The 22,810-nt window shown below is 54.9% G+C and overlaps 2 protein-coding genes and 1 long non-coding RNA gene across 4 annotated transcripts in view; 1 reads left to right on the forward strand and 2 right to left on the reverse strand.

Moving 5' to 3' along the window:
• Positions 1–289: 289 nt before the first annotated feature.
• Positions 290–11,997, forward strand: SLC25A29 (solute carrier family 25 member 29). Of its 2 annotated transcripts, none has more exons than XM_073241864.1 (4): positions 290–609; positions 6,445–6,488; positions 9,692–9,775; positions 10,164–11,997. In XM_073241864.1, the coding sequence occupies exons 1-4, from the start codon at positions 576–578 to the stop codon at positions 10,812–10,814; spliced, it is 813 nt and encodes a 270-aa protein (XP_073097965.1). In that variant the 5' UTR covers positions 290–575; the 3' UTR covers positions 10,815–11,997. The 2 variants fall into 2 exon arrangements, with proteins under 2 accessions (XP_073097965.1, XP_073097964.1); XM_073241863.1 differs by having other exon boundaries at positions 291–609; positions 10,086–11,997.
• Positions 616–3,088, reverse strand: LOC140850696 (uncharacterized). Its single transcript, XR_012133675.1, has 3 exons — positions 2,752–3,088; positions 2,018–2,087; positions 616–1,552 (listed from the first exon to the last, which is right to left on the reverse strand). It is a non-coding gene; the product is annotated as an uncharacterized lncRNA (long non-coding RNA).
• A 1,002-nt stretch (positions 11,998–12,999) lies between the features above and the next one.
• YY1 (YY1 transcription factor) overlaps positions 13,000–22,810 on the reverse strand; it is a 34,108-nt gene continuing 24,297 nt past the window's right edge. Inside the window, exon 5 of the mRNA XM_036991632.2 lies at positions 13,000–22,265. Within this exon, the coding sequence (XP_036847527.1) occupies positions 22,083–22,265 (183 nt within the window). The 3' untranslated portion in view covers positions 13,000–22,082. The remainder of the gene's footprint in view (positions 22,266–22,810) is intronic.

Raw genomic sequence — 22,810 nt, forward strand, 5'->3', positions numbered from 1 at the left:
CCACCCCAGCCCCGCTCAGCCGGCCGGCGCTCAGGCAGTGGGTCCCTGGTCTGGCCCCGCCACCTGCACGCAGCGTACACCCGGCCTCCTCTCCGCCCCGAGCTGCGCGGGCGGGCGCTCGAAGCACATTCTTTGTCTGCAGCTCGTCTGCGCCCCCCGCCCGCCACGTCCCCCGTCCCACCCGCCCGATGCGCGCAGCCAATGAGGTGCGCCGGCGGCGCGCAGGGCCTTGGGTGTTGTCCGCGCCTCGCCCGCCCGTTGGCTGCGCTCTGCGCCCCTCCCCCGGAGCCGGGCCTGCCGGCCTGAGGGGCGGGGCGGCCCGAGGTGAGGTACCACGGCGGCAGGCTGACCGACGGCTGCAAGGGCTAGCCAGCCGGCCAGCGAGGGCCGTGCTCGGGCCGGAGCCGCCGCCGCCGCCCGCCCCTGATTCCCGGCCTGACCCGGGATCCGCGCCAGGAGACGACGGTCGGGAGGAGTCCAAGTCCAGCGAGCCGGGGGACCCCGACGGCGACTAGCCTGGCAACGGCTGGAGAAAGGGGACGAGGAGGATAGGCGACCTCGCCGGGGACCCGGCAATGGCGCTCGACTTCCTGGCTGGATGTGCTGGGGGTAAGGAGGCGGGCGGCCCCCGCCGGGGCGCGCGCAGAGCCCGGGGACGCCGGGCGCCAGGATCTGGGCAGCTGGAGCAAGGCAACCGGGATGGGAGCTCAGCTCACCTGCTCACCAACGGCTGGGTTTCCTCGACTGTTAAAGGGGGATAACAAGGCTCCAGTCTCGTGGGCGTGAATTGACATCAGGCCCGGAGGGCACCTAGGGGGCTGTCCCGGAGGGCGGGTGTCTGCTCAGCCCTTCGGGGCACGTTCTCGGGAGGTGTGGGGCGCCGGGCAGCCCAGTGGATTGGAGAGGTGGGGGACTGCCTCGCCGCCCCGTGCGCCCTCCTCGCACGAGGCCAGCGGATGCCGAGGCCCCGAGCGCACCTCCCTCCCACTCGCTCTGCCTTCCTCCCTCGCTCGAGCCCACCGAGCACGGTTCCCTCCCAGGACTCGCGGGGCTGCAACCACAGGACGACCCCCTTGGCCGTGCCCCGCAGAACGAGGAAAGCCCGGGCACGCCGCCCCTTTCCTCCGCCGTTCCGTGAGCTGCTGCGGGGCCGACTCCGCCGGGTGGCGGAGCGGGCCTGACACGCCCTCGTGGGCTGCCCTTAGGCTCACGCGCGCGTCGCCGGCTTGGGGCGCCCTCGCTAAGCCGGCGACCCCCGGAGGGCCGCAGTCAGTGTGCAGCTGCCGCTGGGCGGTGGCCCACGGGGGCGTTGGGCGCGGTACTTCCCTGTTTGGCCCTGCCTTTGCTTTTACCTGGAGAGTTAATGTATTCAACAGGTTTCGACTGGGAGTCAGGATTAGCTACCAGGGATTTCGGGATGAACTGACACACTAGGCAGGCCCTGCCTCAGGGGCAAGAGCGGGGTGTTGTCCCTAGACTCCGTCCAGCGCCGACTTTGGGCTCTTCTCTCTTGTTTTCCCTCTTCCTCTGCTTGGGTTTGGCCGTCGGAGTCCTGGAGGAAGGAAAAGGGGTGACTAGCACTAAACCTGTGCAGTGTGAGCTTCCTGCTCTGAGCGAGAGGAGGCTGGCGGAGAAGGGAGTGTGCCAGGGAAGTGATGTCTCAAGGGGTTTAAGAAACTCCCAGCCTGTTACCCAATCAGGCCTCTGGGAACCTCAGGGCTACAGTCTGCGGAAGGGGAAGAAACCCCAGGGCTTTTGGTAAATTGGTGAATTTCTGCCAAGGCCGGGCACCAGAGAAAACAGGAGGGGGTGGCCTCTGCAGATCCAGCTCTCAGCTCCCCGCACCTCCCTCCAATCCCACTTTACCCTTCTGGAGACGGCCCCCTGGCACCTGCCACCAACCCCACTGGCTCCTTCTGGGCCCTGGGGCCCCAGACCCTGCTCTCCCCTCCCCTGCCCTATGGTGGCTCAGTGAAGGTCAGGGCTGCCCCAGGGCCAGTGCCACTTTCCAACTTACTGGGAAGTGGTGGTTCTTTTCCCCAGAGAGGCAGGATCCCTTCTGTATTCTTGCCAGTGTCCTGGGAGGCCTGGTGTTTGGGGTAGACTACTCATCCTAAGGCCAGATTTGCTTAGAGACCTGCCCCCCACCCCCAAACACACACACATGTTCAGTGACTCTGGGCTCCTGCTTATGCAGAGCCCCACCTGGAATGCCTTCTGCTCATCCCCAGGGCCACCTAGGAGAGATGGTCTCCAGGCTCCATTGAGGCCAGGGTCCAGCACCACGCTGAACTGTATGCACCCCACAGCCAGCCCCCACCCCGCCCCTCTCCCCCACTGCCTCACCAGTCCAGGCACAGGCTTGGTGAGGTGCTCCCCACCTACTTCCCCGCTGTGTGAGCAGAGGCCGGGGCCTCCCAGGTGGATGAGGATGGAAGTAGCTGTGACACAGGTTCTGTGAGAGGATTGTCGGCCCCTGCATGCCTACCATCACCCCGACCCTCTTCTGATCTTATCTGACCCAGGAGAAACCAAAGCTCGGGGAAGTGTAAAGATTAGCAGGAAATCACACTCCGCTCCTCTGACTGGCCGGCAGGGTTGCTGTCATCTCCCCTCCCCAACCTCGAGGGCGCCGGAGGGAGCTTGCGGGACACTGGCCAGATTGCATCCTAGGCTGGCTTTCCAGGCCCCTGGCACATGCTAGCCCACGCAAGGGGCCGTCCAGGAGCCCGGTGCGCGCAGCGCCCCCACCTCGCAGCCGCGCCCCCAGAGGACCTGCCGGGTTCCCTCGGGTTTGGGCTCCTCACTGCCCGGAGGCTCAGGGCGGGAAGACGGCGGTGCTCCTCCTCTGCGGCCGGGGCCCCTCTCGGATTCCGATCCGGAAGGAGGGCGGCGCATCACCTCTGACTGGCTGCGTGTGGGCCACGTGTCAATCCTCGCCCCTGGGGAGGCGGGGCGGGCACCTCGATTGACAGCATCCCGAGGCCTCACGAGGTGGGCGGGTCGGAATGCCTACCAGCACTCCGGCGCCAGGGGGCAGCCTCGTGGGCCTTGGGCTCTGGTTGGGGGGTCTCCCTGCCTGCCGCGGGCCTGGATAGGAGGAGATGCCGAGAGGAGGAGCTCAGCGGTGGGCAGGGCCCTCACCCTGGTGTCTTCTCCCTCCACCACTGCCGCGGGCTACCTCCAGGACGGTGGTTCCCCCCCGCTGCTCTGGAGGGTCATGATTTGGGCCATGGTTGGCTGCTAAGAGCCCAGCTTCTGTGTGGCAGTGGGCACCGGCTCGAGTGGGGAGACGGGGCCTCCATCTGCTGCTGTGACTGCAGTGTCCTCTCAGGGAGGGCCTGGCAGGACTTTGGGGACCTGGAGGCCCTGAAGGAGGCAGGTCCACTCTATCCCTGGGATGCAGTGTTCCAGGTGAAGGGGACAAACTCCTCACCCAAAGGCCCTGAAACAAGTCATGGCAGAAGGAGAGAGTGCAAATGCCTGGGGGCTCCCCACAGAGGGTGAAGGGTGAGGGGCGCCCCTCCCATCCCAGAAGCTTATGGCACCTGGCGGATCCCGGCCAGAGACTGGACTGTCCACCCACAGGAAGGGAGCCTCTGCTTCCAGCATGAGCTTCCTGGGGCCCCCCACTGGGCCTGGCTTCAGGGGGCTTGGATGGCCTGTGGGGGCCATAGCTGGAGAGAGGAGGCCAGGCAGCATGCCCCAGGCACCAGTTAAAGTTCTGGAACCCAAGGAGATTGTTATGGCCCAAAAAGAGGATCTAGAACTAGGATTTTCAAATCCAGAAAATTCAGAACATGAAATGAAAAAGAAAGTAGATCTCAAAGGATAGAAGCAAGACGTCTCAAAGAAAAAAAAGACAGGCTTGGGGATGTCTTCTCGTCCACCTGTGAATGTTAAGAGGCTCCAGGAGGAGAAAAGGGTCTGGAGATGATGAATGAATAAGAGTGGAAATTTCATCTGATGAGAAAAAGGCATGAGCCTGCAGAGTGGCAGGGCGGATAGGTACCAGGCAGCGTTATTTTAAAGAAAAAAGACAAACCCTTGGCATCTCCCAGTGACGTTCCTGAAGTCTACACCTGAAATCTCAGAGGCTTCCCGACAGAATAAAGTAGTGACAAAGGAGAAGCACCCCGGCAGTGGATTTCTCATCTTCAGATTCTGGGGTGCTGCCCCCTCATGGCCTGCCTGGGCCCGAATCCTCACTAGAGCTCAGGACTTTGCAGCTGAGCAGGAATTCAGAGGGCATTTCCACCAGGTGTTACATCTGAGGGAAACAGAAATGTCCAAGGGAGGGACATCTGATCAGGCCCCAAGAGAGGTGCACGGGCCAGGGAAAAGCCCTGAGTCTCATGGGGTTCGCAGGCACAGAGCAGGCCTGGGAGCCTGCATGGGGGCTTTTACTGAGGGTGGCCGGGGGCGGAGAGAGCCGTGGAGGGTGACAGTTCTCACCCTGTTTCTATGTAATGACGCCAAGTGTCAGACAAGAAGTAACCCTTGCTGACCTGCCATACTGACGAGCAGGGTGGGAGAGATGGCAGAGTGCTTGTGGCAGGCAGCAAGACTGGGCAGGAAGATGAGTCAAAGCATTCCCGTAAAATGAGATGGAATGTGTCGGGGCTCTCATTTCGGCCAAGTCGGAGACTGCCGCGGACTGGGGTAGAAACCAAAGCCCAGCTGTGGGCTGTTTACAGGAACACCTAAACCAGTGGAAGGCTGAGACTTGGACACAACTATACAGGCATACACATGAGCCGTAAAAAACGCAGGACTGGCATAGTGGCTGTCAAACCAAGTGCATTTTAAGGTCCATAGCATTAACAAAATGAAGGGGACTTTACGTAAAGATAAAAAATACATGACAGCCAGTTCCAGCAGTAAGCAGGAAAGATGCGTGGCTGAGGAGGAGGGCGTCAGGGCCAGAAGGCCTGGGCTCGAATTCCGGCTCCACCACTTACGAGTATTACTGAACCCCCAAATCCATATCTCACACCTGATGGGCAGTGTGCCAGTCTCTGAGTCGCTGGGTTCGAAACAGAAAGCTTTGTTATCAGAAGGGCAGCCCAACAAGGAGGAAGGGGACCTTTCCCAAAATCTGCATTGCCACCTTGATCGCTGAGGGATGGGTGATGCTATTGGCAAAAGAACATGAGGGTTAGGGCAGAAACTGGGGGGCCTTCAAACTTCTCGGAGTTATGCAGCAGTTCCTTTCTCCTGGCACCACCAGCTGAGGGGTCTTGGTGTGGTTCATTTCGACTTCACATCTGGTATCAGCTCTGCAACAGAAATGTCATCAACCAGCATGTCTGTTGGTGCTGTAAGTGGCCTCAGGGAAGAGGACAAAAGACGAGGTCAGCGATCCCGGCGAGGCTGTGCAGCATGTCAGGTCACTAGGGACGGAGTGTCCAGTGAAGGTACAAGCAAATAATGAAACGTGTCTGGGCTCACTAGCTGCGGGGCTTGGACACCCGGCTTCTCTGTGCTTTGGTTTCCTCATCTATAAAATGGGCTAATAGTCTTGTTCATAAGTTTCTGAGAGGGAGAGTTAGTGCACATACAAACATTACGGTTTGTTACTCAACAAATGTGAGCTGTTTTCGTTCTGCAGAAACCCATGTAGCAATAAAAGGAGAACTCTAGTAAGAGATGGCGCCTAGGAAACTAGGGAGGAAAGCGTGGGAGTTGGTGTGCCAGTTACTCCACCTCACGGGGCCATCTGCGAGTCGGGTAACAGATGCCTGACTCACAGGATGTTCACAGAGCAGGACTCTAAGAGGTGTCTTTGAGCCGTTTTGGAGGGTGAGCTTTGTCCTTCAAGGGGGGCTGGACTTGTGGCAGGACCTGGACTGATTGGTAAATGGACATGATCACTGTCACACGCTGTCTCCCTGTGATGCATCAGGCTCTGGGTCAGCTCTTCCCAGGTGGCCGTGGGGAAGGTCAGTGCTCCCACCTGGACGGCTGAGGAGATGAGGCTTAGACACCAAGTCCTTTGTGAGCTCAGCTGGCTGGTGAGTGGCAGAGGAAAAATTCAAATCCAGGAGAGCGCCTGGCCCCAAGTCCAGGGTCACGGGGCCCCCTGCCATTCTGGAAGTGTTTAGAGTAGTGGGTCCAGTGAGAGTGAACAGCTTCCCAGGGCACAGCTTCTACTGTCAAGTCCCCCAAACCTGGCAACCGGAGGGAACAGCAGGGTGGACGGCAGTCACCAACTTTGAGCTGGGCAGATCCTTGCTTGACCTTGGGGATGTGCCCCACGCATACCCCCCACCCCTGCCCAGACATAAAGCTTAAGGCACTCACAGGCTATGCCTGGCACACAGCAGGGGCTTGGTAAATGTCTCCCTCCCATCCGGCCCAGCAGCCCCTGGCGTAGTCCTCCTTGCCAGAACCGCACCCCCACTGGGAGGCATTCGGGTCACCAGTCTGCCTTTCTTCCTCCAGGTGTCGCAGGTGTGCTTGTGGGACACCCATTTGACACGGTCAAGGTGAGTATCTTGCTGCAGTTCACTTTCAGGCCCTTGGGGAAGCACAGCACGTGGCCTCTTTCCCATGGCCACCTGAGGAATACCTTACCTGCAAGGTCTCCCAGGTTATAGACGAAAGGTGGACTTAGTTCTCCGTGACGCCCAGGTGGGCGGGTGCGTGTCCACTGAGCTGAGTTGGCCTTTCCTTCTGGGTCTGTCCCTATGTCCCCTGGGTGGGGCTAAACTTCAGGGTCTGTCCTGGCATTTGGCTGGCTGAGACAGAGGGGCCGAAGGGCAGGCTTCCCTTGCCCAGAGTGGGGGCTCTTATGCAGAACTCCCCCAGACATCTTCTTGAAAGAAAGAAGAGTCCTGAGAGAAAACACAGAAATACAGAAAAATCGATACTTGCCAATATCGCCCCTGAACATAATCTTCATAGAGTGGTGATTACCATTGTCAAGAAGCAGGGTAATCATTTCCTGAGGGCTGGCAGGCACCTAAACGCGTCTGTGGCTCCAGAGGGCGGCCCAGGGACACACACACAGTCAGCCATCTCTCCTCCCAGCTAAGCCAGTTCCAGGTTCGCAGATCCTCAACATGGAAACCAAGGAAATCCATGTTCTCCGGTTGGAAATTTCCAGATAAGACTTTCTCTTTGATGCTGGGGTTTTATGATCTTAAACTAGCCATGTCAGGACCCTTGCTCGCCAGCTTCACCTGGATCCCAGGGCAAGCAATAGGCTGCAGCGCCCTAGGCCAGACCGTACGTCCTGCTGTGAATGCTGAATTTGGCAGCTCCTCCCCCTGGGGTGAGGATGGAGCGAACCCAAGGACTTCATCCCTGTCTGGGCGTGAGGTCACTGCCCATCTCCTTTTCAGTGGAGCCCAGGTGTTTCTTGGCCAAGAAGAGGGCTTGTGGACTTAGGGCTGGCATTTCATGCAGCAGATGCATGAGGGCCTTGCCTTATGCACTGGCTCTGTCCCTGAGCCTTGTGCATGTCCAAGCCCCCCTGCAGGCTGGTCTGTGGTGTGACCTTGGGCCAGTCACTTTACCTCTGGGCCCAAATGTTCTCATCTGCAAAATGAGGGGTAGGACAAGGCTAACAGACCCTGTGTGTGTGGTACCCAGTGCTATAGTTTGTGTCACATGAAATGCCAGTTCTGAGGAGCACAGATTCCTTTCATCCCACCGCAGCCAATTTGGGGAAGAGGAGGAAGGGCCAGGCTTCCTTGCCACACAGTGGCCCCTGAACCACTACATGGGCTGGTGAAGAGCAAGCCCTGGTGGGGGCTGGCCAACCAGCTGCGTGAGCTCTGCCCTGCTGGCCTCCCTGTGAAGCTTGCCCACAGGCCAGAGCAGCCCAGGACAGCCTGGCAGTGGTCACATTATGCTGTGTTTGTATCATGCGGTCACGTGTTGTAAATGCCTGTCAAAGCTGTGTCCAGCCAAGAAATGCTTCTGATTCACTTCTTGAGCCCAGCTTTGCAGAGCCCGGGTCTCTCTGAGCTGTACCCAGGTCCTGGCCAGACAGGCTACCTCCAGACCCCCTCAGTCAGTCCCCACCAGGCTGGGGAGCCCTATGTCCCATGCCTCCAACCTCCTCTGAGCTCCTGAGCCATGACCAGCACCCCCTGCAACCTACTATATTAGTTGGGGTGCAGGAACCTCCCCACCCCACTGGTTCCTGCCCATGGACCTTCCCTTACCTGGCACCTGGTGAGTGGTTTTCAAGGAAATGCATTTGTGACAGTTTTTCTGCAGCCCACCAGCATCGCATCTGGGCAAACCTGTCTTAAAAAGCCAGGCTTTTTATTATGAAGGGAAGAAAACTGCCCCCAGTAATCACCACTGTCACCAGCCCTTGTGAGCCCTTTTGTCCTGGCCATGGGCTCCCACGATCACATTGTGACCCAGGAGCACACTCACTTGGTTTAATTCAATGCCATATCACCAATGGCCTTATTTTTCTACTGCCTGTTTTCCATTACAAAAGTTAAACATTCTGATGAAAAGGAAGTTGGGAAATACAGGGAAGCAAATGATTACCTTCCACCAGACAGATCAGTTTTTACATTCTGTGTGTTGTCTTCAGAAGCCCCCTCTGCCGCTGTGCCCCTGTGTGTGTGTGTGTGTGTGTGTGTGTGATCGTTTTAAATGTGTTTCTAATCATCAGGTACACATTTTCCTTTCTGGCTTAGATTTCTATTACAAAAGTCATGTATGTTGGAAAAAGAATTTAACCGTAATAGAGACACAGAAACTAAAAACAGCAGCCCTTCATACAGCCAAACTCCAACATCTGTTACTGATTTCTACCAAAAAAACAAATGTCCACCCACCTCAGCAGGTGGCTCCAGTGTGCAAAGTCCTTCTGGTGCCACCCAGCTCGAGGGGACAATCGTGACATGCCTTGGCTGTGATGATGATTTCTGAGTCAGAGCTGGGACCAGCTCCGGAGAATGTGACTTAACCTAGCCCATCCCCCAGTCCCGTGATACGGACTCTGAGTCTGGGAAATGTGTCCACTGTGCTGCAGTGTGGGGCCTGGGGATCAAGTGCAGAGATAAGCTCTTGGTAACAAAACACACTTTCACTGTGAGAGGTTCTAGACCACTAGACTCCAAGGGCAGCTGGGCCTGAGTCCCCAGGCCCTGGAGGTGCTGACATGGTCCCCAAGGGAGGTCCCCATGCTTTGTTAACTCAAGACCACTTGTCCTCAACAAGGGGATGCTGGCAGAAACGAGTCTCTCAGAGCCCAACATTCATTGCTTTTAACTCCCGTTGCTGTGCTGCAGGCCCTGATGAGGGGAGTTGAATGGTGGGACATTAAGTCGGGCTCCCCTTTGGCACTGGCCATGTTTTACCACCAGGGCAGTGGGGTGGTCTCGAGTTGCTTTTTGACCTGCTATCAGTACACTGTGCAGAGATAACGAAACAAGAGGCTTAGGTTCTACTTGTCTGAGATCTTGGGGACCCCTCCCCCCTCTGCAGCTGGCTGTCTCTGTGGCTGTTTGTCCCCTGATACCCCTCCCTGAAGAGGCACAGGACACCTGGTCCTTCGCCACTCTAGAATCTAAACGCCACAGAAAGCTGCCTGGCTCCCTGCCTCCGGCATCTGGTCTTGGGCCTCGTTGAGAGAGCCTCCCCCAGGGGTCCTGAGTGCTTGACAGGAGCTGGTGTCTGGCCCAGGAGTGCCCGTCTTTCACTGGGCCCTCTTCTTCAGGTGCGGCTGCAGGTCCAGAGCGTGGAGAAGCCCCAGTACCGAGGGACCTTGCACTGCTTCCAGTCCATCATCAAGCAGGAGAGCGTGAGTGGCCTGGGCCTGAGGCAGTGGGCGTGGGGAACCACCTTCAGGGTGCTGCAGCCCATACTACAGAGCTAGAAAAGAAGGTGTTAGGGGGCTAACGAGCAAATCAAGACTTCGGAAATGGGAAGGTGGGAATGCCCAGGCCCTTAGTTGGAGGACTTCTGTTCTAGTAAAATTCTGCATGAGCCTCCTGAGTACCTGGGGTGGGCTGGGCTGGGCCTGCTGCCACCTGCCTGGAGGGCCCAGGGAGGTGGGCTGGGCAACCCACAGCCCTGGGCAGGAGCGCACCTGACTGTATCTGGGCCCGCAGGTGCTGGGCCTGTACAAGGGCCTGGGTTCACCCCTCATGGGGCTCACCTTCATCAACGCGCTGGTGTTCGGCGTGCAGGGCAACACCCTCCGGGCCCTGGGCCGTGACTCGCCGCTGAACCAGTTCCTGGCGGGCGCAGCGGCAGGCGCCATCCAGTGCGTCATCTGCTGCCCTATGGAGCTGGCCAAGACGCGGCTGCAGCTGCAGGACGCGGGCCCGGCCCGCACCTACCGGGGCTCCCTGGACTGCCTGGCGCAGATCTACCGGAGGGAGGGGCTCCGCGGCGTTAACCGCGGCATGGCGTCCACCCTGCTGCGTGAGACACCCAGCTTCGGTGTCTACTTCCTCTCCTACGACGTGCTGACGCGCGCGCTGGGCTGTGAGCCAGGCGACCGCCTGCTGGTGCCCAAGCTGCTGCTGGCGGGCGGCACGTCGGGCATTTTGTCCTGGCTCTCCACCTACCCCGTGGACGTGGTCAAGTCGCGGCTGCAGGCCGATGGGCTGCGGGGCGCCCCGCGCTACCAGGGCATCCTCGACTGCGTGAGCCAGAGCTACCGGGCCGAGGGCTGGCGCGTCTTCACCCGCGGCCTGGCTTCCACGCTGCTGCGCGCCTTCCCGGTCAACGCCGCCACCTTCGCCACTGTCACCGTGGTGCTCACCTACGCGCGCGGCGAGGAGGCGCGGCCGGAGGGCGAGGCTGTGGCCCTGGCCCAGCCGTCCAGCCTGTGAAGCCCCGCACTCAGCTGGGCAGGGCCTGGCCTCCCCGGGGCCTCTTCTCAGCGACCCCATGCAGAGGTGAACTGGCACCGCAGCTGACCGCCCCGTCCAGCCACAGTGGGCTGTGGACTCCCATCAGGCCTGGGTTGAATGCCACTCATTAGATGGGTTGCCTTGGCCACACACTTGACGTCCTCGGATTTCTCATGTGAAAGGGCCTCCTCACACCCATCTTGTGCCATCAGGAAGCTTGGAGGTGAGGCCCGTGCAGCGTGCAGCACTGAGCCTGGACATGTAGCCAACACTCCAGCCCTTCTCTGAGACCCCAGCCACCACCCGCCCATGTGCTGATCAGTGATTCACTAACTGTGGATCCTCCACCTGGCAGGGCTCCAGGGTCGTTCCTTGGCCACCTGTGCAGCTCTGTTAGGGACAGAGCAGCAGCCGGAGTGCCTCCTGGAGGTATTGAGCTGCACCTCAGCTTCTCTGTGTGGCACTGCTGGGAATACTACCACTGGAGGCTGACCTGGGCAACCAGCTAAGAAGCCATGGACCTCCGGGAGGCTCCGTTAGCCTAAGGATGGGGGTGAGGACCAGGCACAGGCTAGTGGGGCAGCTGTCACCATTCCATACAGCTGTGGCAGAGGGAAGGCTTTTCACCCTCTGGACCTCAGGCTACCAGTCTGTAGAATGGGGACATAGGTCAGCTGATTTCTGGCGCTCTGGCCCACTACATTCCCCAAAGTGTGCAGAGGGGTCAGCAGTCAGCAAGGAGATCAGTATAGGATCCCCACTCCCCAGCACATGGTGTCTTTCCGGGGCAATCTCACGGAACTGGTATTCCCATGAGGCCACAAAGGAACTGTTAGTGGCTCAGGTGTGAACTCTCCAGGCTGAGGGGGACCGGAGTTCACACTCTAGGGACTGTCTCCACAAGCCAGGGTGTGGTGTAAGCTTGGGGCAGCCCCAGCACAGGGAGTACCGCGTGGCTGACTGATTGGACAGGGAAGCAGATTGCTTTGCACAGGTTGGAGGTGACAGGCATCCTTTGCCCTGAATGGGGCTTGGCCTCCTGGGCAGTGTGACAAGCTGTCCCCAGAGGCGGGCTGTGCTCAAGGAAGACAAGACTCCATCCTGTATGCATATGGCATCATTGTACAGAAACCTCCCAGGGAATAAAGTATTGTTTTTTTAAGAGGGTGGGGCTTCATTTATGTTCACAGAGAAAGGGGCTTCACTCCCCCCAACCCCTGAAGTCAGAGAGGCCAGTGGGTGGTCTGTGTGCCCTTGGGCCCTGATGGCGGCCCTAGCTGTGTGGCCTGGGGCAAGCTCTGGTGGTACATTCACACCCTCAAGTTTCCTCATCTACAAAATAGGGCTAATGGAAGCAGCAGGATTGCGTACAGGTCACAGATATGCTGGATGGGGCTTCTGCCGTTCAGCAAGTGCCCCTCTGAACATGGTCGTCCCAGGGATGGGAGACCTGGTCCCTGCTCGTTCTCCAGCTGGGCAGCGCAAGGAGCGTGTGGAAAGAGCTCTCTGGGAGTACCCGGCGTGGTGAAGGCACGGAGAGGGCTGCTAGCTGAGGCCAGAAATGGCCTCTCAGAGAAGGGGAGGTCTCAGTGGAGCTCTGAAGGCTGACCTGAGATCAGACCGCACCCAGGTCTATTCCTGGAAGCCTTGTTTGCCAAAGGGGTGTCTCACTGTCCACGCACCCCTACCTCTCCTCCTGGAGCCGGTCCTGGGCACCTAAGTCCACCCTTCTGCAGGCTCTTTCCTTTCTTCCCAGTTGTGGGGCCCAAAAGCCCCACCCACATGCAGGGGTGACCAAGAGAGAGCACCCCCAGCTCTCCCTCCAGGAGTGGGGCCAGCTTTCCCCAGGCTTTTACACCCCATTGAATCCCCAGCATCAGCTCGTGATGTTGGGCTCATCTGCAGTTACCAGGGGCAGGAGGCCAGGAAGGGGCTGGCTGGTGACCCCAGAGTGTAGTGTTCTCAGGTAAGTCACAGGCTCCCTTCCTTCAGCAGTCCCCTCCCTGAGGCCCCAGGCAGCAGTTCCTTCCCCAGAGAGGGCCCTCAGCCTCTCACACTTCTCTTTCCTTTGAAAGAAACCAGGCAAATGCTGAAAACCAGGTCTTCCACTCCTGCCTCAACACTGATGGTTAAACCAACAAATTGGGACATTGGACGGCTCACAGAGGTGTGAGGTTTTGTTTTTATTATTTAGACTAAGTAATATATTAACATGGTAAAACTTTAAAAGTGCTGTAGGGAGGAGAGCCTCCAGCCAGCATGCCCTTCCCTTGCTGGAGGCCAGGCTGGATGGCGCAGCTGGCCCATGGGAACATCTGTGCCCCCCAGGGAGCATGGCCTCCGTGCTCAAGAACTGCTCTGTTCTTTGCTTTTCTTATTTGACAGTTATCTTGTAGAATGTCATGGTTTCCAAAGGCTGCCGTAACAAATAGCACACAGTGTGTGACTGAGACAACAGATGCTTATTCCACTGATGTTCTGGAGGCCAGAGGCCTGAAATTCAGGTGTCGTCAGCGCCAGTTCCTTCCCCAGGTTCTGCGGGAGAATCCTAACCTCTTCCGCAGCTGGCAGTGGCCAGCAATCCTGGCTTGTAGACACATTGCTCCAACCTCTGCCTCCGTTTCATATGGACGTCTCCCCGGGGCATCACCATGTCTTCTTTTATAAGGACACCCGTCATTTTAACTACTAACATCTGCCAAGACCCTGTTTTCCAAGTTCAGTTGCATTCACAGGAACCTGGGACAAGGACTTCCACATCTTTTGGGGGGGACACAATTCAATCCACAGCCAAAATCTTCTCCTTATCTGCGTGTTTGAATGGGCCATGTTTTTCTTAAATAGTTGCATGACATCTAGTCAGCGCTGCAGGATCAAAGTTCCTTGTTTTCCAGCGAGGCTTGGGAGAGTGACTAGGAGATATCTGAACAGTCCGAGAGGAAGAGCAGTCGCTGACGGCTGCAGAGGGACCGAATGTAGCTGAATCCCGGGGTGGGAGGAGGGGTGATGAAACCGCAGAGGGCAGCCGGGCCAAGTTACAGTGCCTTGGGGACTCTGGGAGACCTTCCCAGGTGCCTTCCTAATAGCAACCTTTTCTGATAGAACCCCAACTTGTTCTGTGCTCCAGTGTGTCCAGATAAAGATGCCTTTCCAAGCTCCCTTGCAGCTGGAGGTGGCCACATGCCCCCAGTCTAGTCAGTGAGATGAAAGCAGTGGCTGGGCTTCTGAGAAAGCCTTGTAAAAGGGACAAGTGTGCATGGCACATCCCTTTGACATCTGACCCTGTCCCTTTTCTGGATAAAAAAGGGACAGGGTGCCTGCAGGAACAGTGAAGATAGCACCAGCCTCGGCCTTGGTGGGCCATGGAGTCAGCAGTCACGTGCTGTTTCTTGGTTTCTCTGCCATTTGCAGCCAGAGGCGCCATGGCAGGGCAAGGAGTTGGCAGGTTTTACCCAGGGGAGTGACAGGATCTGGTTCATGCCTTAAAGACCTCACAGGAGGTCGGGAGGCAAATGGGTTACAAGAGGCAAGAAGGGCTGGGATGGGGGCGTCTTGAGGCCGGGGAGGGAGGGCTGCAGAAACAGTGCGTGGAACACTGAGGCATGACTAGTGACAGATAAAGCCCCTCTGGCAGTTTGAGAGAGACGAAGGGTCAACCCAAGAAGGTCTTCCAGCCCGCATCCCCACTTTTTCCAGGGCAGGAAGCCAGCCCTGGGGAGGAAGTGTGAGCACCTCCTCTGCTCTCCCCTTTGCTTTCAAACGCCAGGATTAATGGGCATCCGCCTCCTGACGCTCTCCCACGCCTGGCCCGGCACCTCTCCCTCTTAATTGCTTCTTCTAAATAAAAAACCCCGCGCTGCAGAGAACATAGGCCTCATGCCCCTCTGTGGACGACGGGAACACCGGCCAGCCTGTGCACACATTCACCCTCCAAACCTCTCACCAGCCCTTTTTTTAGGGGAGGACGCCCCAAGGGGCGCAAGGCCACACGGCCGGCCGCAGCCCGGAGCTCGCAGCCCTCCCCACGCCCCGGCACCGTATCCGATGGGCCATTGTCCACCCGGCAGCACAAGTGTCACAAGGGCCAGGATCACCCTCGGGGGTGGCCGACTTGCCAAGTTCTGTGGCTGCAGGAGTCAGACGCCCTGGAGTGGCAGTTCAAGCACTAGAAGGGCAGGAACCTTGGACGGAGCTGGGACCACCCTGATGAGCTCCTCGGTGTCAAGGATTCCTCTGCTGCGCCGCCGACGCCGTCCCACCTGAGGTGGGGCCGTCCTGGAACACCTCCCTTCCCCGCCGGCCCCTGGTTGCCAGGAGCCCCTCCTCCTGGGCTCGCCAGGCTGGCCTGGATAACGGCCCGCCGCTCTCCGGTCACCGCCATTCTCTGCGGAGGGCAGGGCACCTCCCGAGGCCCGCGGTCCTTCGCCCCATTGTCTGGCCCAGGCCCAAGGCCTTCCAAGCGACACCCGGCGCGCGCCCGCCCGGAGGCCTGTAGCTCGGCAGCCACATGGCCCACGGTCGGCTGAGGGCGCTGCGGGGCCCTAAGGTTCCTCCAATTCCAGGCCTCGGACGCCGGAACTGGACCGCCTTTCCGGGGCCCTGGCGTCCCCGGCCGCACGCACGCGCACGGCTCCACCCATCCCGGACGCGGCCGAAGGGCATTGCCCTCGCGTGGCAGGAGGCGGAGGCGCAGCCACCCTCGGCGGCCGCGTGGAAGGGCCTGGAAGCCCTGAGGCTGACGGCTACCTAAAGCCAGGGACTCAGAACCGACTAAGTATCCTGGGGGAGGGCCCTGGCGGCCGTCGAGGCAAGGAAAGGGAGGGCTAGGGCAGAGATGGCAAGCCGCCCTTGCCCAGGGTGGTGGACAGGGCTGGGGAGGGGCTTGGATGGGCAGCTCGTGACTCTCCTGGGATCTGGTACAGAAGCAACACGTTGCGGGTGATGGGAGGGGGCTGGGGCCGGATCACCTCCATCCAGGCCCACGCTTCCTCCGAGGCTTGCCCTGACACTGTCCTGCTGGACTTATAATGCACCGAAAACAGGACCGGCCAGAATTAGCGGCTCAGTATTTGTGGAATTAATGAGTGAACCCGGGAATTCAGTAAGGAAGACGTGGAAGCTACGAACTGAAAAGGGATGATGAGGGAAGGTTGGAAAAAGTTGGTCAGGACTGGGGTCCACTGTGGGTTTTGTTAGGAAGTAGGTGCCACTGCAGGTTTAGGTAGGGTGGTGAGACCCGTGCTGAAGGCACAGTACAGTGACATCAGGAAGTGGGAAAGGAGCAGCTAAGGCCAGAACAAGGGGCCGGGGACTCCTAGTACTGGGGAGCCCGAGAGCCTGCTTCCGTGGCCAGAAACGCATGGTTCCAAGAGCTGGAAAGGCCAACTGGGAGCTGGGGGGGCAGCAGTGCCAACAGGGACCAGGGCTTCTTTGAAAGGGCTGGAGATGAATTCAGGCGCAAGCCAAGTGCAGCGGAAACCAGGTAGGCCAAGGTTTTGAATTCCAGCTCCCCAGACCTCCACTCCGCCAGTGACCCTCCATCCATGACACGGAGCAGCGCTGCAGAACTCCTCCAAGGGCAGTCTGGAGTAAAGGAAATGGAGTGCACAATGCCTGGCATGGTTCTGGGCACAATTCATTAGATTCCCCACAAATGTTATTACAGGCAGGCAGAGATTCGCGCAAGTGCAGAGGGACACTGGTTTCACTGTTTTCTGGGGGTGTCCACAGAAAGCAGTTTCAAAGTTCTCAATGACCTCAGTTCCTCCCTATCGAAAACCTGAAGATGCAGTTTTCCACCCTGGCGGCCCCCAACTCTGCTCTACCTCGGGCCCTCAACTCAGCAGTTCTGGGCTTCAGGCAGGCCTGGGACTTGCCACTGCAGCAGCATTCTGTCAGCGGTCCCTTCCATCATTAGCAAAAGGAAGGGAAAGTCCCATGAATTTAGGGAGAGTACTAATAAGCCTGCTACACGCATACTGCTAGCGCCGGGCCCCAGACAGTGAGGAGTGAGGCACTTCTCCGCATCTTGCTTTCAGCCAAATCCGAACCAGCTCTCAGTGTACTTGATCCAGAAATAGCACTGGGCATCCCGGGCCAACCTGTGTGAGGATTTCATTTTACTGTGCAGTGGGTGACGTTCTTAATACACTCCTTTTGGCCCATTCGTCCATCTTGGGAGCTGAGAGGTTATGTTACGGAAGCATTTCTTGCTGGTGAGATTGAATCCTGGAAGTTTCCATTCCTGGGCTGAAAGGAAGCCCACGAGGATCTGCCTAGGCAGCCCTCAGATCAGGCAGGAGGGTACAGCCAGGTTTCCTGTGCAATGAAACTCAGGAAAAGGGGTGGCTTAGAGGACTGAGGAACAAACAAGAACCACAGGCATTAAAAAGCTTAACAGCATTATGCATTTATTATATTTTATAGAGCCATGTTACACATGCTTGGTGCTTCAAACTGAGTTATCGTTAAATGTTTTTTCTGGATGCAAAGCCATCTGATGCTTGATGCGGATGCCTTAAATACTATAATATTTCTGCATCTATGACCTATGAGCTAAGGAAAAACCAAGGACAGTTCCAGAAATGGCAAAGAACATTTGAGAAAAAGATGTACATGAGACGCAATGCGAAGTCCTTGAGCCAGAGCTTACAGAAGTCACCAGAAAGTGAATAAAAACAGATTATTCCATGAAAATGGTTTGACCAATCACCATCTATAGAAAATAGAGCCTCCTAACAGATGTGTAGCAAAAAGATTATTGTTTGGTACTGATGCCCTTTCCCCCTCCGTCATGTAGGCAGACATCATGCAGCCCCCAGATTAGAGCAGCAAACAGAAATCAGCACAGCAATGGCCCCTGCCAGCAGCATTCCAATGCTGTTTCTCATGGCATCCCAAGAGGCTTAATGGAGAGCAGTCCTTTGGTCAAACTTGCCACTGTGCGGAAAGTCTCTGTGCTTTAGATGAATATGCTATCACACACTCACCCGCTGCAGACTCCCAGGATCCTGGGCAGAAAGGGGGCTGCGGTGACCAGCTTGTGCAAGTCTGACTTGCTTGCTAACCCAAACCAGTGTTCAATTTCAGCATTCCTTCCAATTTGTATGAGGGGAGTTGATGGAGTGTGTCAACAGGATGTTGCCCATCCAGCCCATCAAGTCTCAGTAGTCCTCCTAGCATCCTCTCCAGCACTGTGCTGCCCACTCAGGCCTGGAGAAGATACCGGAGAGTCTTTCAGCCATTATGCACCCACTTAGGGAGGGGCCCGCCCCATCCTGCCTGATGCCACGGCTCTGCGGGGCCTGCACGTACACCGTCTTCAGGCAACCAGGGAATGTGAGCACAATCTTGAGTAGTAAGTCATCCAAGGTCAGTAAGTTATGAAGCAGGACACCTAGTTGGCCATTCAAATGATTCTGTGCAGGCCAAGAGAGATTCTGAAGGCACAGAGTACCTCCTGTGAAGCTGAAAAGCAGGCTATGAGTACATGGCTGAGCTGCAGGACGGCAGAGCTCAGTGTTCTGGTCTCCTTCCTCTACTTCTCGGGTTGAAGTCTGGGCAGAAGGCACCTGCCAGGACCTGCTGGGCCTGGGCTCTGACAAGGTGCTTGCACATGCAGTAGTGATAGTGGAGCCCGGACAAAGGGCTGGCTCCGGTGGGCGGCAGAGCGGCTAGGAGGAAGCCTCGTGGCATGGGCATGGTGGTGAATGGGTGCCCAGGAGGGAGTAGCTTCAGCTCTCCTCACTGTTTTGATCTCTGAGATCCTTGCTCTTGCTGGTGGTCAGATGTCAAGACAATAGAAGGAACTTAAGGAATTTAAGACTAATCACATGTCCTTCTTAAGCCATGATCCCAAATCACAGAGTCAGACAAGAAGTGACCAGTTCTCTCTGCCTGCTGGGGGGTGTGGGGGTGGAATTATCAGGTCTCTAACCAAAAACACTTAAGAAGGCCAGGTTTTCCTGTGCCACAGACAGATTCTAAGGTAAGTAAGTCCTAACAGGTAAGTCTCGCTAAGCTGTGTGGGCCAGCAACAAGCCCACTGAAAGCATGCCGGTGGCCACCCGGGCAGATCCCCAGTCTCTAGGCATCGTGCTGAGCAGAAGTGACGCTCATCTAACTGGAACTCTGCTTAGAAACCCTGGCAGGCACTGAGCATACCATTCATCTTACTTCCCTCAAATTTAGCAAAGTAGATGACATTTAGAAGAACTTGTACATGAAAACCAAGTAGGAAAAAAATCTTAATTTCTCACATCCAAAGGCCTTGAATCTAGGCATAGCACACAGAACACCAAGAGTTCAATGTCACCTTGGAAAATAAATGTCACTCTGGGTGACAGTTCTTTATACAAATATTATGCTTCCCCCTAACCCCACTACCAAAAAGGGGGGAAATAAGAAGAAATCCAAAAATAGAAAACAACATCTTGTTAAATGTAAACTTACGCTCTGGAGTTTTTTATATTACATATGCTAGAAACATGCATTTATTTCAGCTCAGATGTAAGAAAATATGTCTATCAGTGTTACTTATAAATCAGATTAATCCTTAAGACAGCTGACTCACTTGTTAGAATTCCACTTCAAACTTAAGCATATTACATCTTTAGCAAAATTATAAAGTCTAACCACAAGCAAAATGATTTTAAGTTATTCCCAATGAGAACTACCTCTAGTCCTTAAATCGTCACTCACTAGTTTCCTAAACTACTGTGAATGGAGAATGCTCCGTCAACAGGGAATTTGGGACACATTTTCTTCAAACCCATTAAATTCCTTTCAGAAATAAACTGCAGACTGAGAGAAGACACATGAACAGAGTCAAGGGGAGTGATGACTATCCCACTCAGGCAGGAGGGGGCGGAAGAGATGACCAAGGGTATCCCCCAAGGGATCAAGGCACAGAGAAAAAGGGACCTCCGTTCACCCAGGAGCCAGCCTCTCTCTAGGTCATGGCGTGGTTCCTGGGGCTGCTGGCAAACACCCACAGCCCATGTCTGCCTTGCCATGGGCCCTCGGGCCGGAGTCCCGAGGACAGCGCCAGAGGAGCGGCGCTGGGTAATGACATGGACTCCTAATACAGCCACCCGACTGGAGCGGCATTCAGCAGACACCCTGGGACTGGCTCACCTCATAGTGAGGAGGGAAGGCAGGCTTACACCACGGGCATCAGCGGAGGCCTCTGCCCCAGGTGTAGTCAAAGAATCCCATGTCCGCACTGGGCACTCAGACCTGAAGGGAGACCTCCATGGGCTTACCTCTCTCTGACTGCCAGATACAGCAAAGCCTGGCTTATCCAGAGAACAGCTGGGGTCTTCCGATTAACTGAGCTCCATCAAACTACCCAATGGATAACAGATTCTGAACGAATAAAAAAAAGTGTCTCAAGTTAACTTTTTCATTTATGATTCAGAAGGCACTTCAAAATTCCAGAGAGCCATGGGGTCACTGTTATTAGGTCACCAATCCTCCTGTATAGGACTGATGGAGAAGCTGTAAGATAGGGCTACATTTTTGACCTGATGGTATCCTAGACATCTTGTAACTGAATCTCTGATATTAGCTAGTTTGTCAATTACCTTGCAGAGTCAAGCATACAGCACAAAGACACACAGTATATTTGCATCTTAAATAAATGGGATTTTGCTGTTTCACGGCAGTTTATAAAATAGTCTCATGAGTCTGGTTATCTGATTCTAAGTAAAATTCAAAAATTAATCACACATTTAAGAGGTCACAATGTGAGAGGTAAAGTACTCACTGAGTACAGTTTGCTGAATAACCTAATCACCTTGCCAACCTGAGCTCAGTGTCCATTTAGAAGCATGAAATCAAGTTACTGGCACTCAACTGCTACATGTGCTAGCATTTAAAGACTCCACTAGATGGAGGAACCAAGGCGCTCAACCAAACAGCCAATATCCGTAAGCACAGCCTGTCAGACAAGCCAAAGACCTGCTGAAGCTGCCCTGAAGGCAGCCTGAGCAATGGAAATGCCTGGTCTCCCTCTGCCTGGGCCCCTGCCGGTAACACCTTACCTTGGCAATACACACAGGCCACGGCACAGCTGCTTGAGTCACACATTGGCCGGGGGAGCTAAAATCAAAATCCTAACACCAATGGGATGGTTTGGGGGTACTCTTGAGGTAGTTCCTTAACTCGGGGTGCCTGCTACCTACACTCTCTCAGAATTCAGTACATGTAGGAAGTATTAAAATATCCATGCATCACTTTAATCACAAGTCACTGTAATTGAGTGCAAAATAAAGGAAACTTGAGTTGCTTTATTTAGCTTCCAATTTCTGGGAGGCTCAAGAATTATTCTGGACAACAAAAGGAAATAAAGACTGTGCTTACAGATCTTCTTCTGCCATATTCTTTCTGTAGGATCGCTGTTTTATTGTTGCCCTTTCTGTTACACGGGATGTACACATCAGGTGTTAAAAGGTACAATACATTCTACAACTGAGCACCACTTTCTGTAACTGAACAGGCAAAAAAATTACACTGAACATCAGCATCTGGCAGTATTTTTGGAAAAAAAAAAGTGACTAAAATGGGTTTAAATTGATTAACACTATTAAATCACATCTAATATTTGATACTACATGATTCAATACAGCTATACGATACAATTATACAAAATGTGTTAACATCAAAGAATACAACCAAAATTAAGATAGCAAACAAAACCTATATAACTTTTTTTTTTTACAGGAAAATACTTTTGAAGTATGCATGTAACTGCCCATTCTTTTAAAGAAAATCTACTGCAAGCAAAGTTATCAACCTCCAGAAAAATCACACATAGCATTACTAAGCATATCCCCAAAAAGTGTACAATATGCACACTTGGAAAATACAAAATTAAAAAAATTGTAAGCAACAGGTGAGCTTCATATTTATAAGAATGTGAAAAGAAGTCCCATTTTTAGCACTGTTGTATAAAGAATTGTCTTTTGATGCGAAGTCCATGAATTGTCCTCCTGTTGGGACCACACTTTACAAAACACCGTGTTTTTGAAACGAGATTACAGAGCAAGATAGAGCATCTTAGCAATGTCATCTTATTAAAGTTTTTTTTATTTTTACTACTTTATCAAAACATGTCCCTTAGGTGTGTAGGATTCATTTTTAAAATTCTTTCCTAGAAACAATATACAAAGGAGAGGCATATTTATTCCCAACCCCACTCCTGGAAGATGCTTCCCGAGGTCGAGAAGAGTCTTCTCTCTCTTCTTCTCACTGGTTGTTTTTGGCCTTAGCATGTGTTAAGATGTGAGATTTCAGGTTAGTCGACTGAGCAAACTTCTTATTACAACCATCGAAGGGGCACACATAGGGCCTGTCTCCGGTATGGATTCGCACATGTGTGCGCAAATTGAAGTCCAGTGAAAAGCGTTTCCCGCAGCCTTCGAACGTGCACTGTCGAGGAAGAGACCAGAGATAACTCACTCAGCAACTCTGACCAGGCAGGCCCTGGGACAGCGAGCAGCTCACTGCTATGGTGGACAACCGCCTACACTTTTCCTCCCTGTTCTGGACAAATTTCCTGGTTGTATTATGGAATTAGTGGGCAGGGGGCTCTAACTCTCCATGCAGGACAGTTCCTACAACCCATGAGTAGCCCTCAGAATTACCGAAATTTGACCTAAGAGAAACACTTGGCAATAAAGGAAGAATCTTCTTAAATACTACATTAGTATGTGTGTAAATATTTTAAATACTAAAATACAAATGATTAGGAAAATTTCTGGTGTCAAGTATCAAAAAGAACCATGTTAGATTTACTAACTGCACTGTGACTTCATTCAGCTGTTTGTGGGCTCTAAACACAAGACGAAATATTAACTATGCTTATTCTCCTATAATAAAATTTAAGAAGTTCCCTGTCAATTAGCAATTTAATATGCTATTAACTACAAAAAATGTATTACCTCCATCCCATAGTGGACACACTAGAAATTTAG

Source organism: Manis javanica, chromosome 8 (assembly GCF_040802235.1).
Source record: "Manis javanica isolate MJ-LG chromosome 8, MJ_LKY, whole genome shotgun sequence".
NCBI classification, from domain to species: domain Eukaryota; kingdom Metazoa; phylum Chordata; class Mammalia; order Pholidota; family Manidae; genus Manis; species Manis javanica.

Excerpts from the sequence above, each read along its gene's own strand:
- SLC25A29 (XM_073241863.1), top strand. The coding sequence starts at position 576 with ATGGCGCTCGACTTCCTGGCTGGATGTGCTGGGG. Across the intron at positions 610-6,444 it reads CCTGGCTGGATGTGCTGGGG|GTGTCGCAGGTGTGCTTGTG; the intron begins GTAAGGAGGCGG and ends TTCTTCCTCCAG. Across the intron at positions 6,489-9,691 it reads ACCCATTTGACACGGTCAAG|GTGCGGCTGCAGGTCCAGAG; the intron begins GTGAGTATCTTG and ends CCTCTTCTTCAG.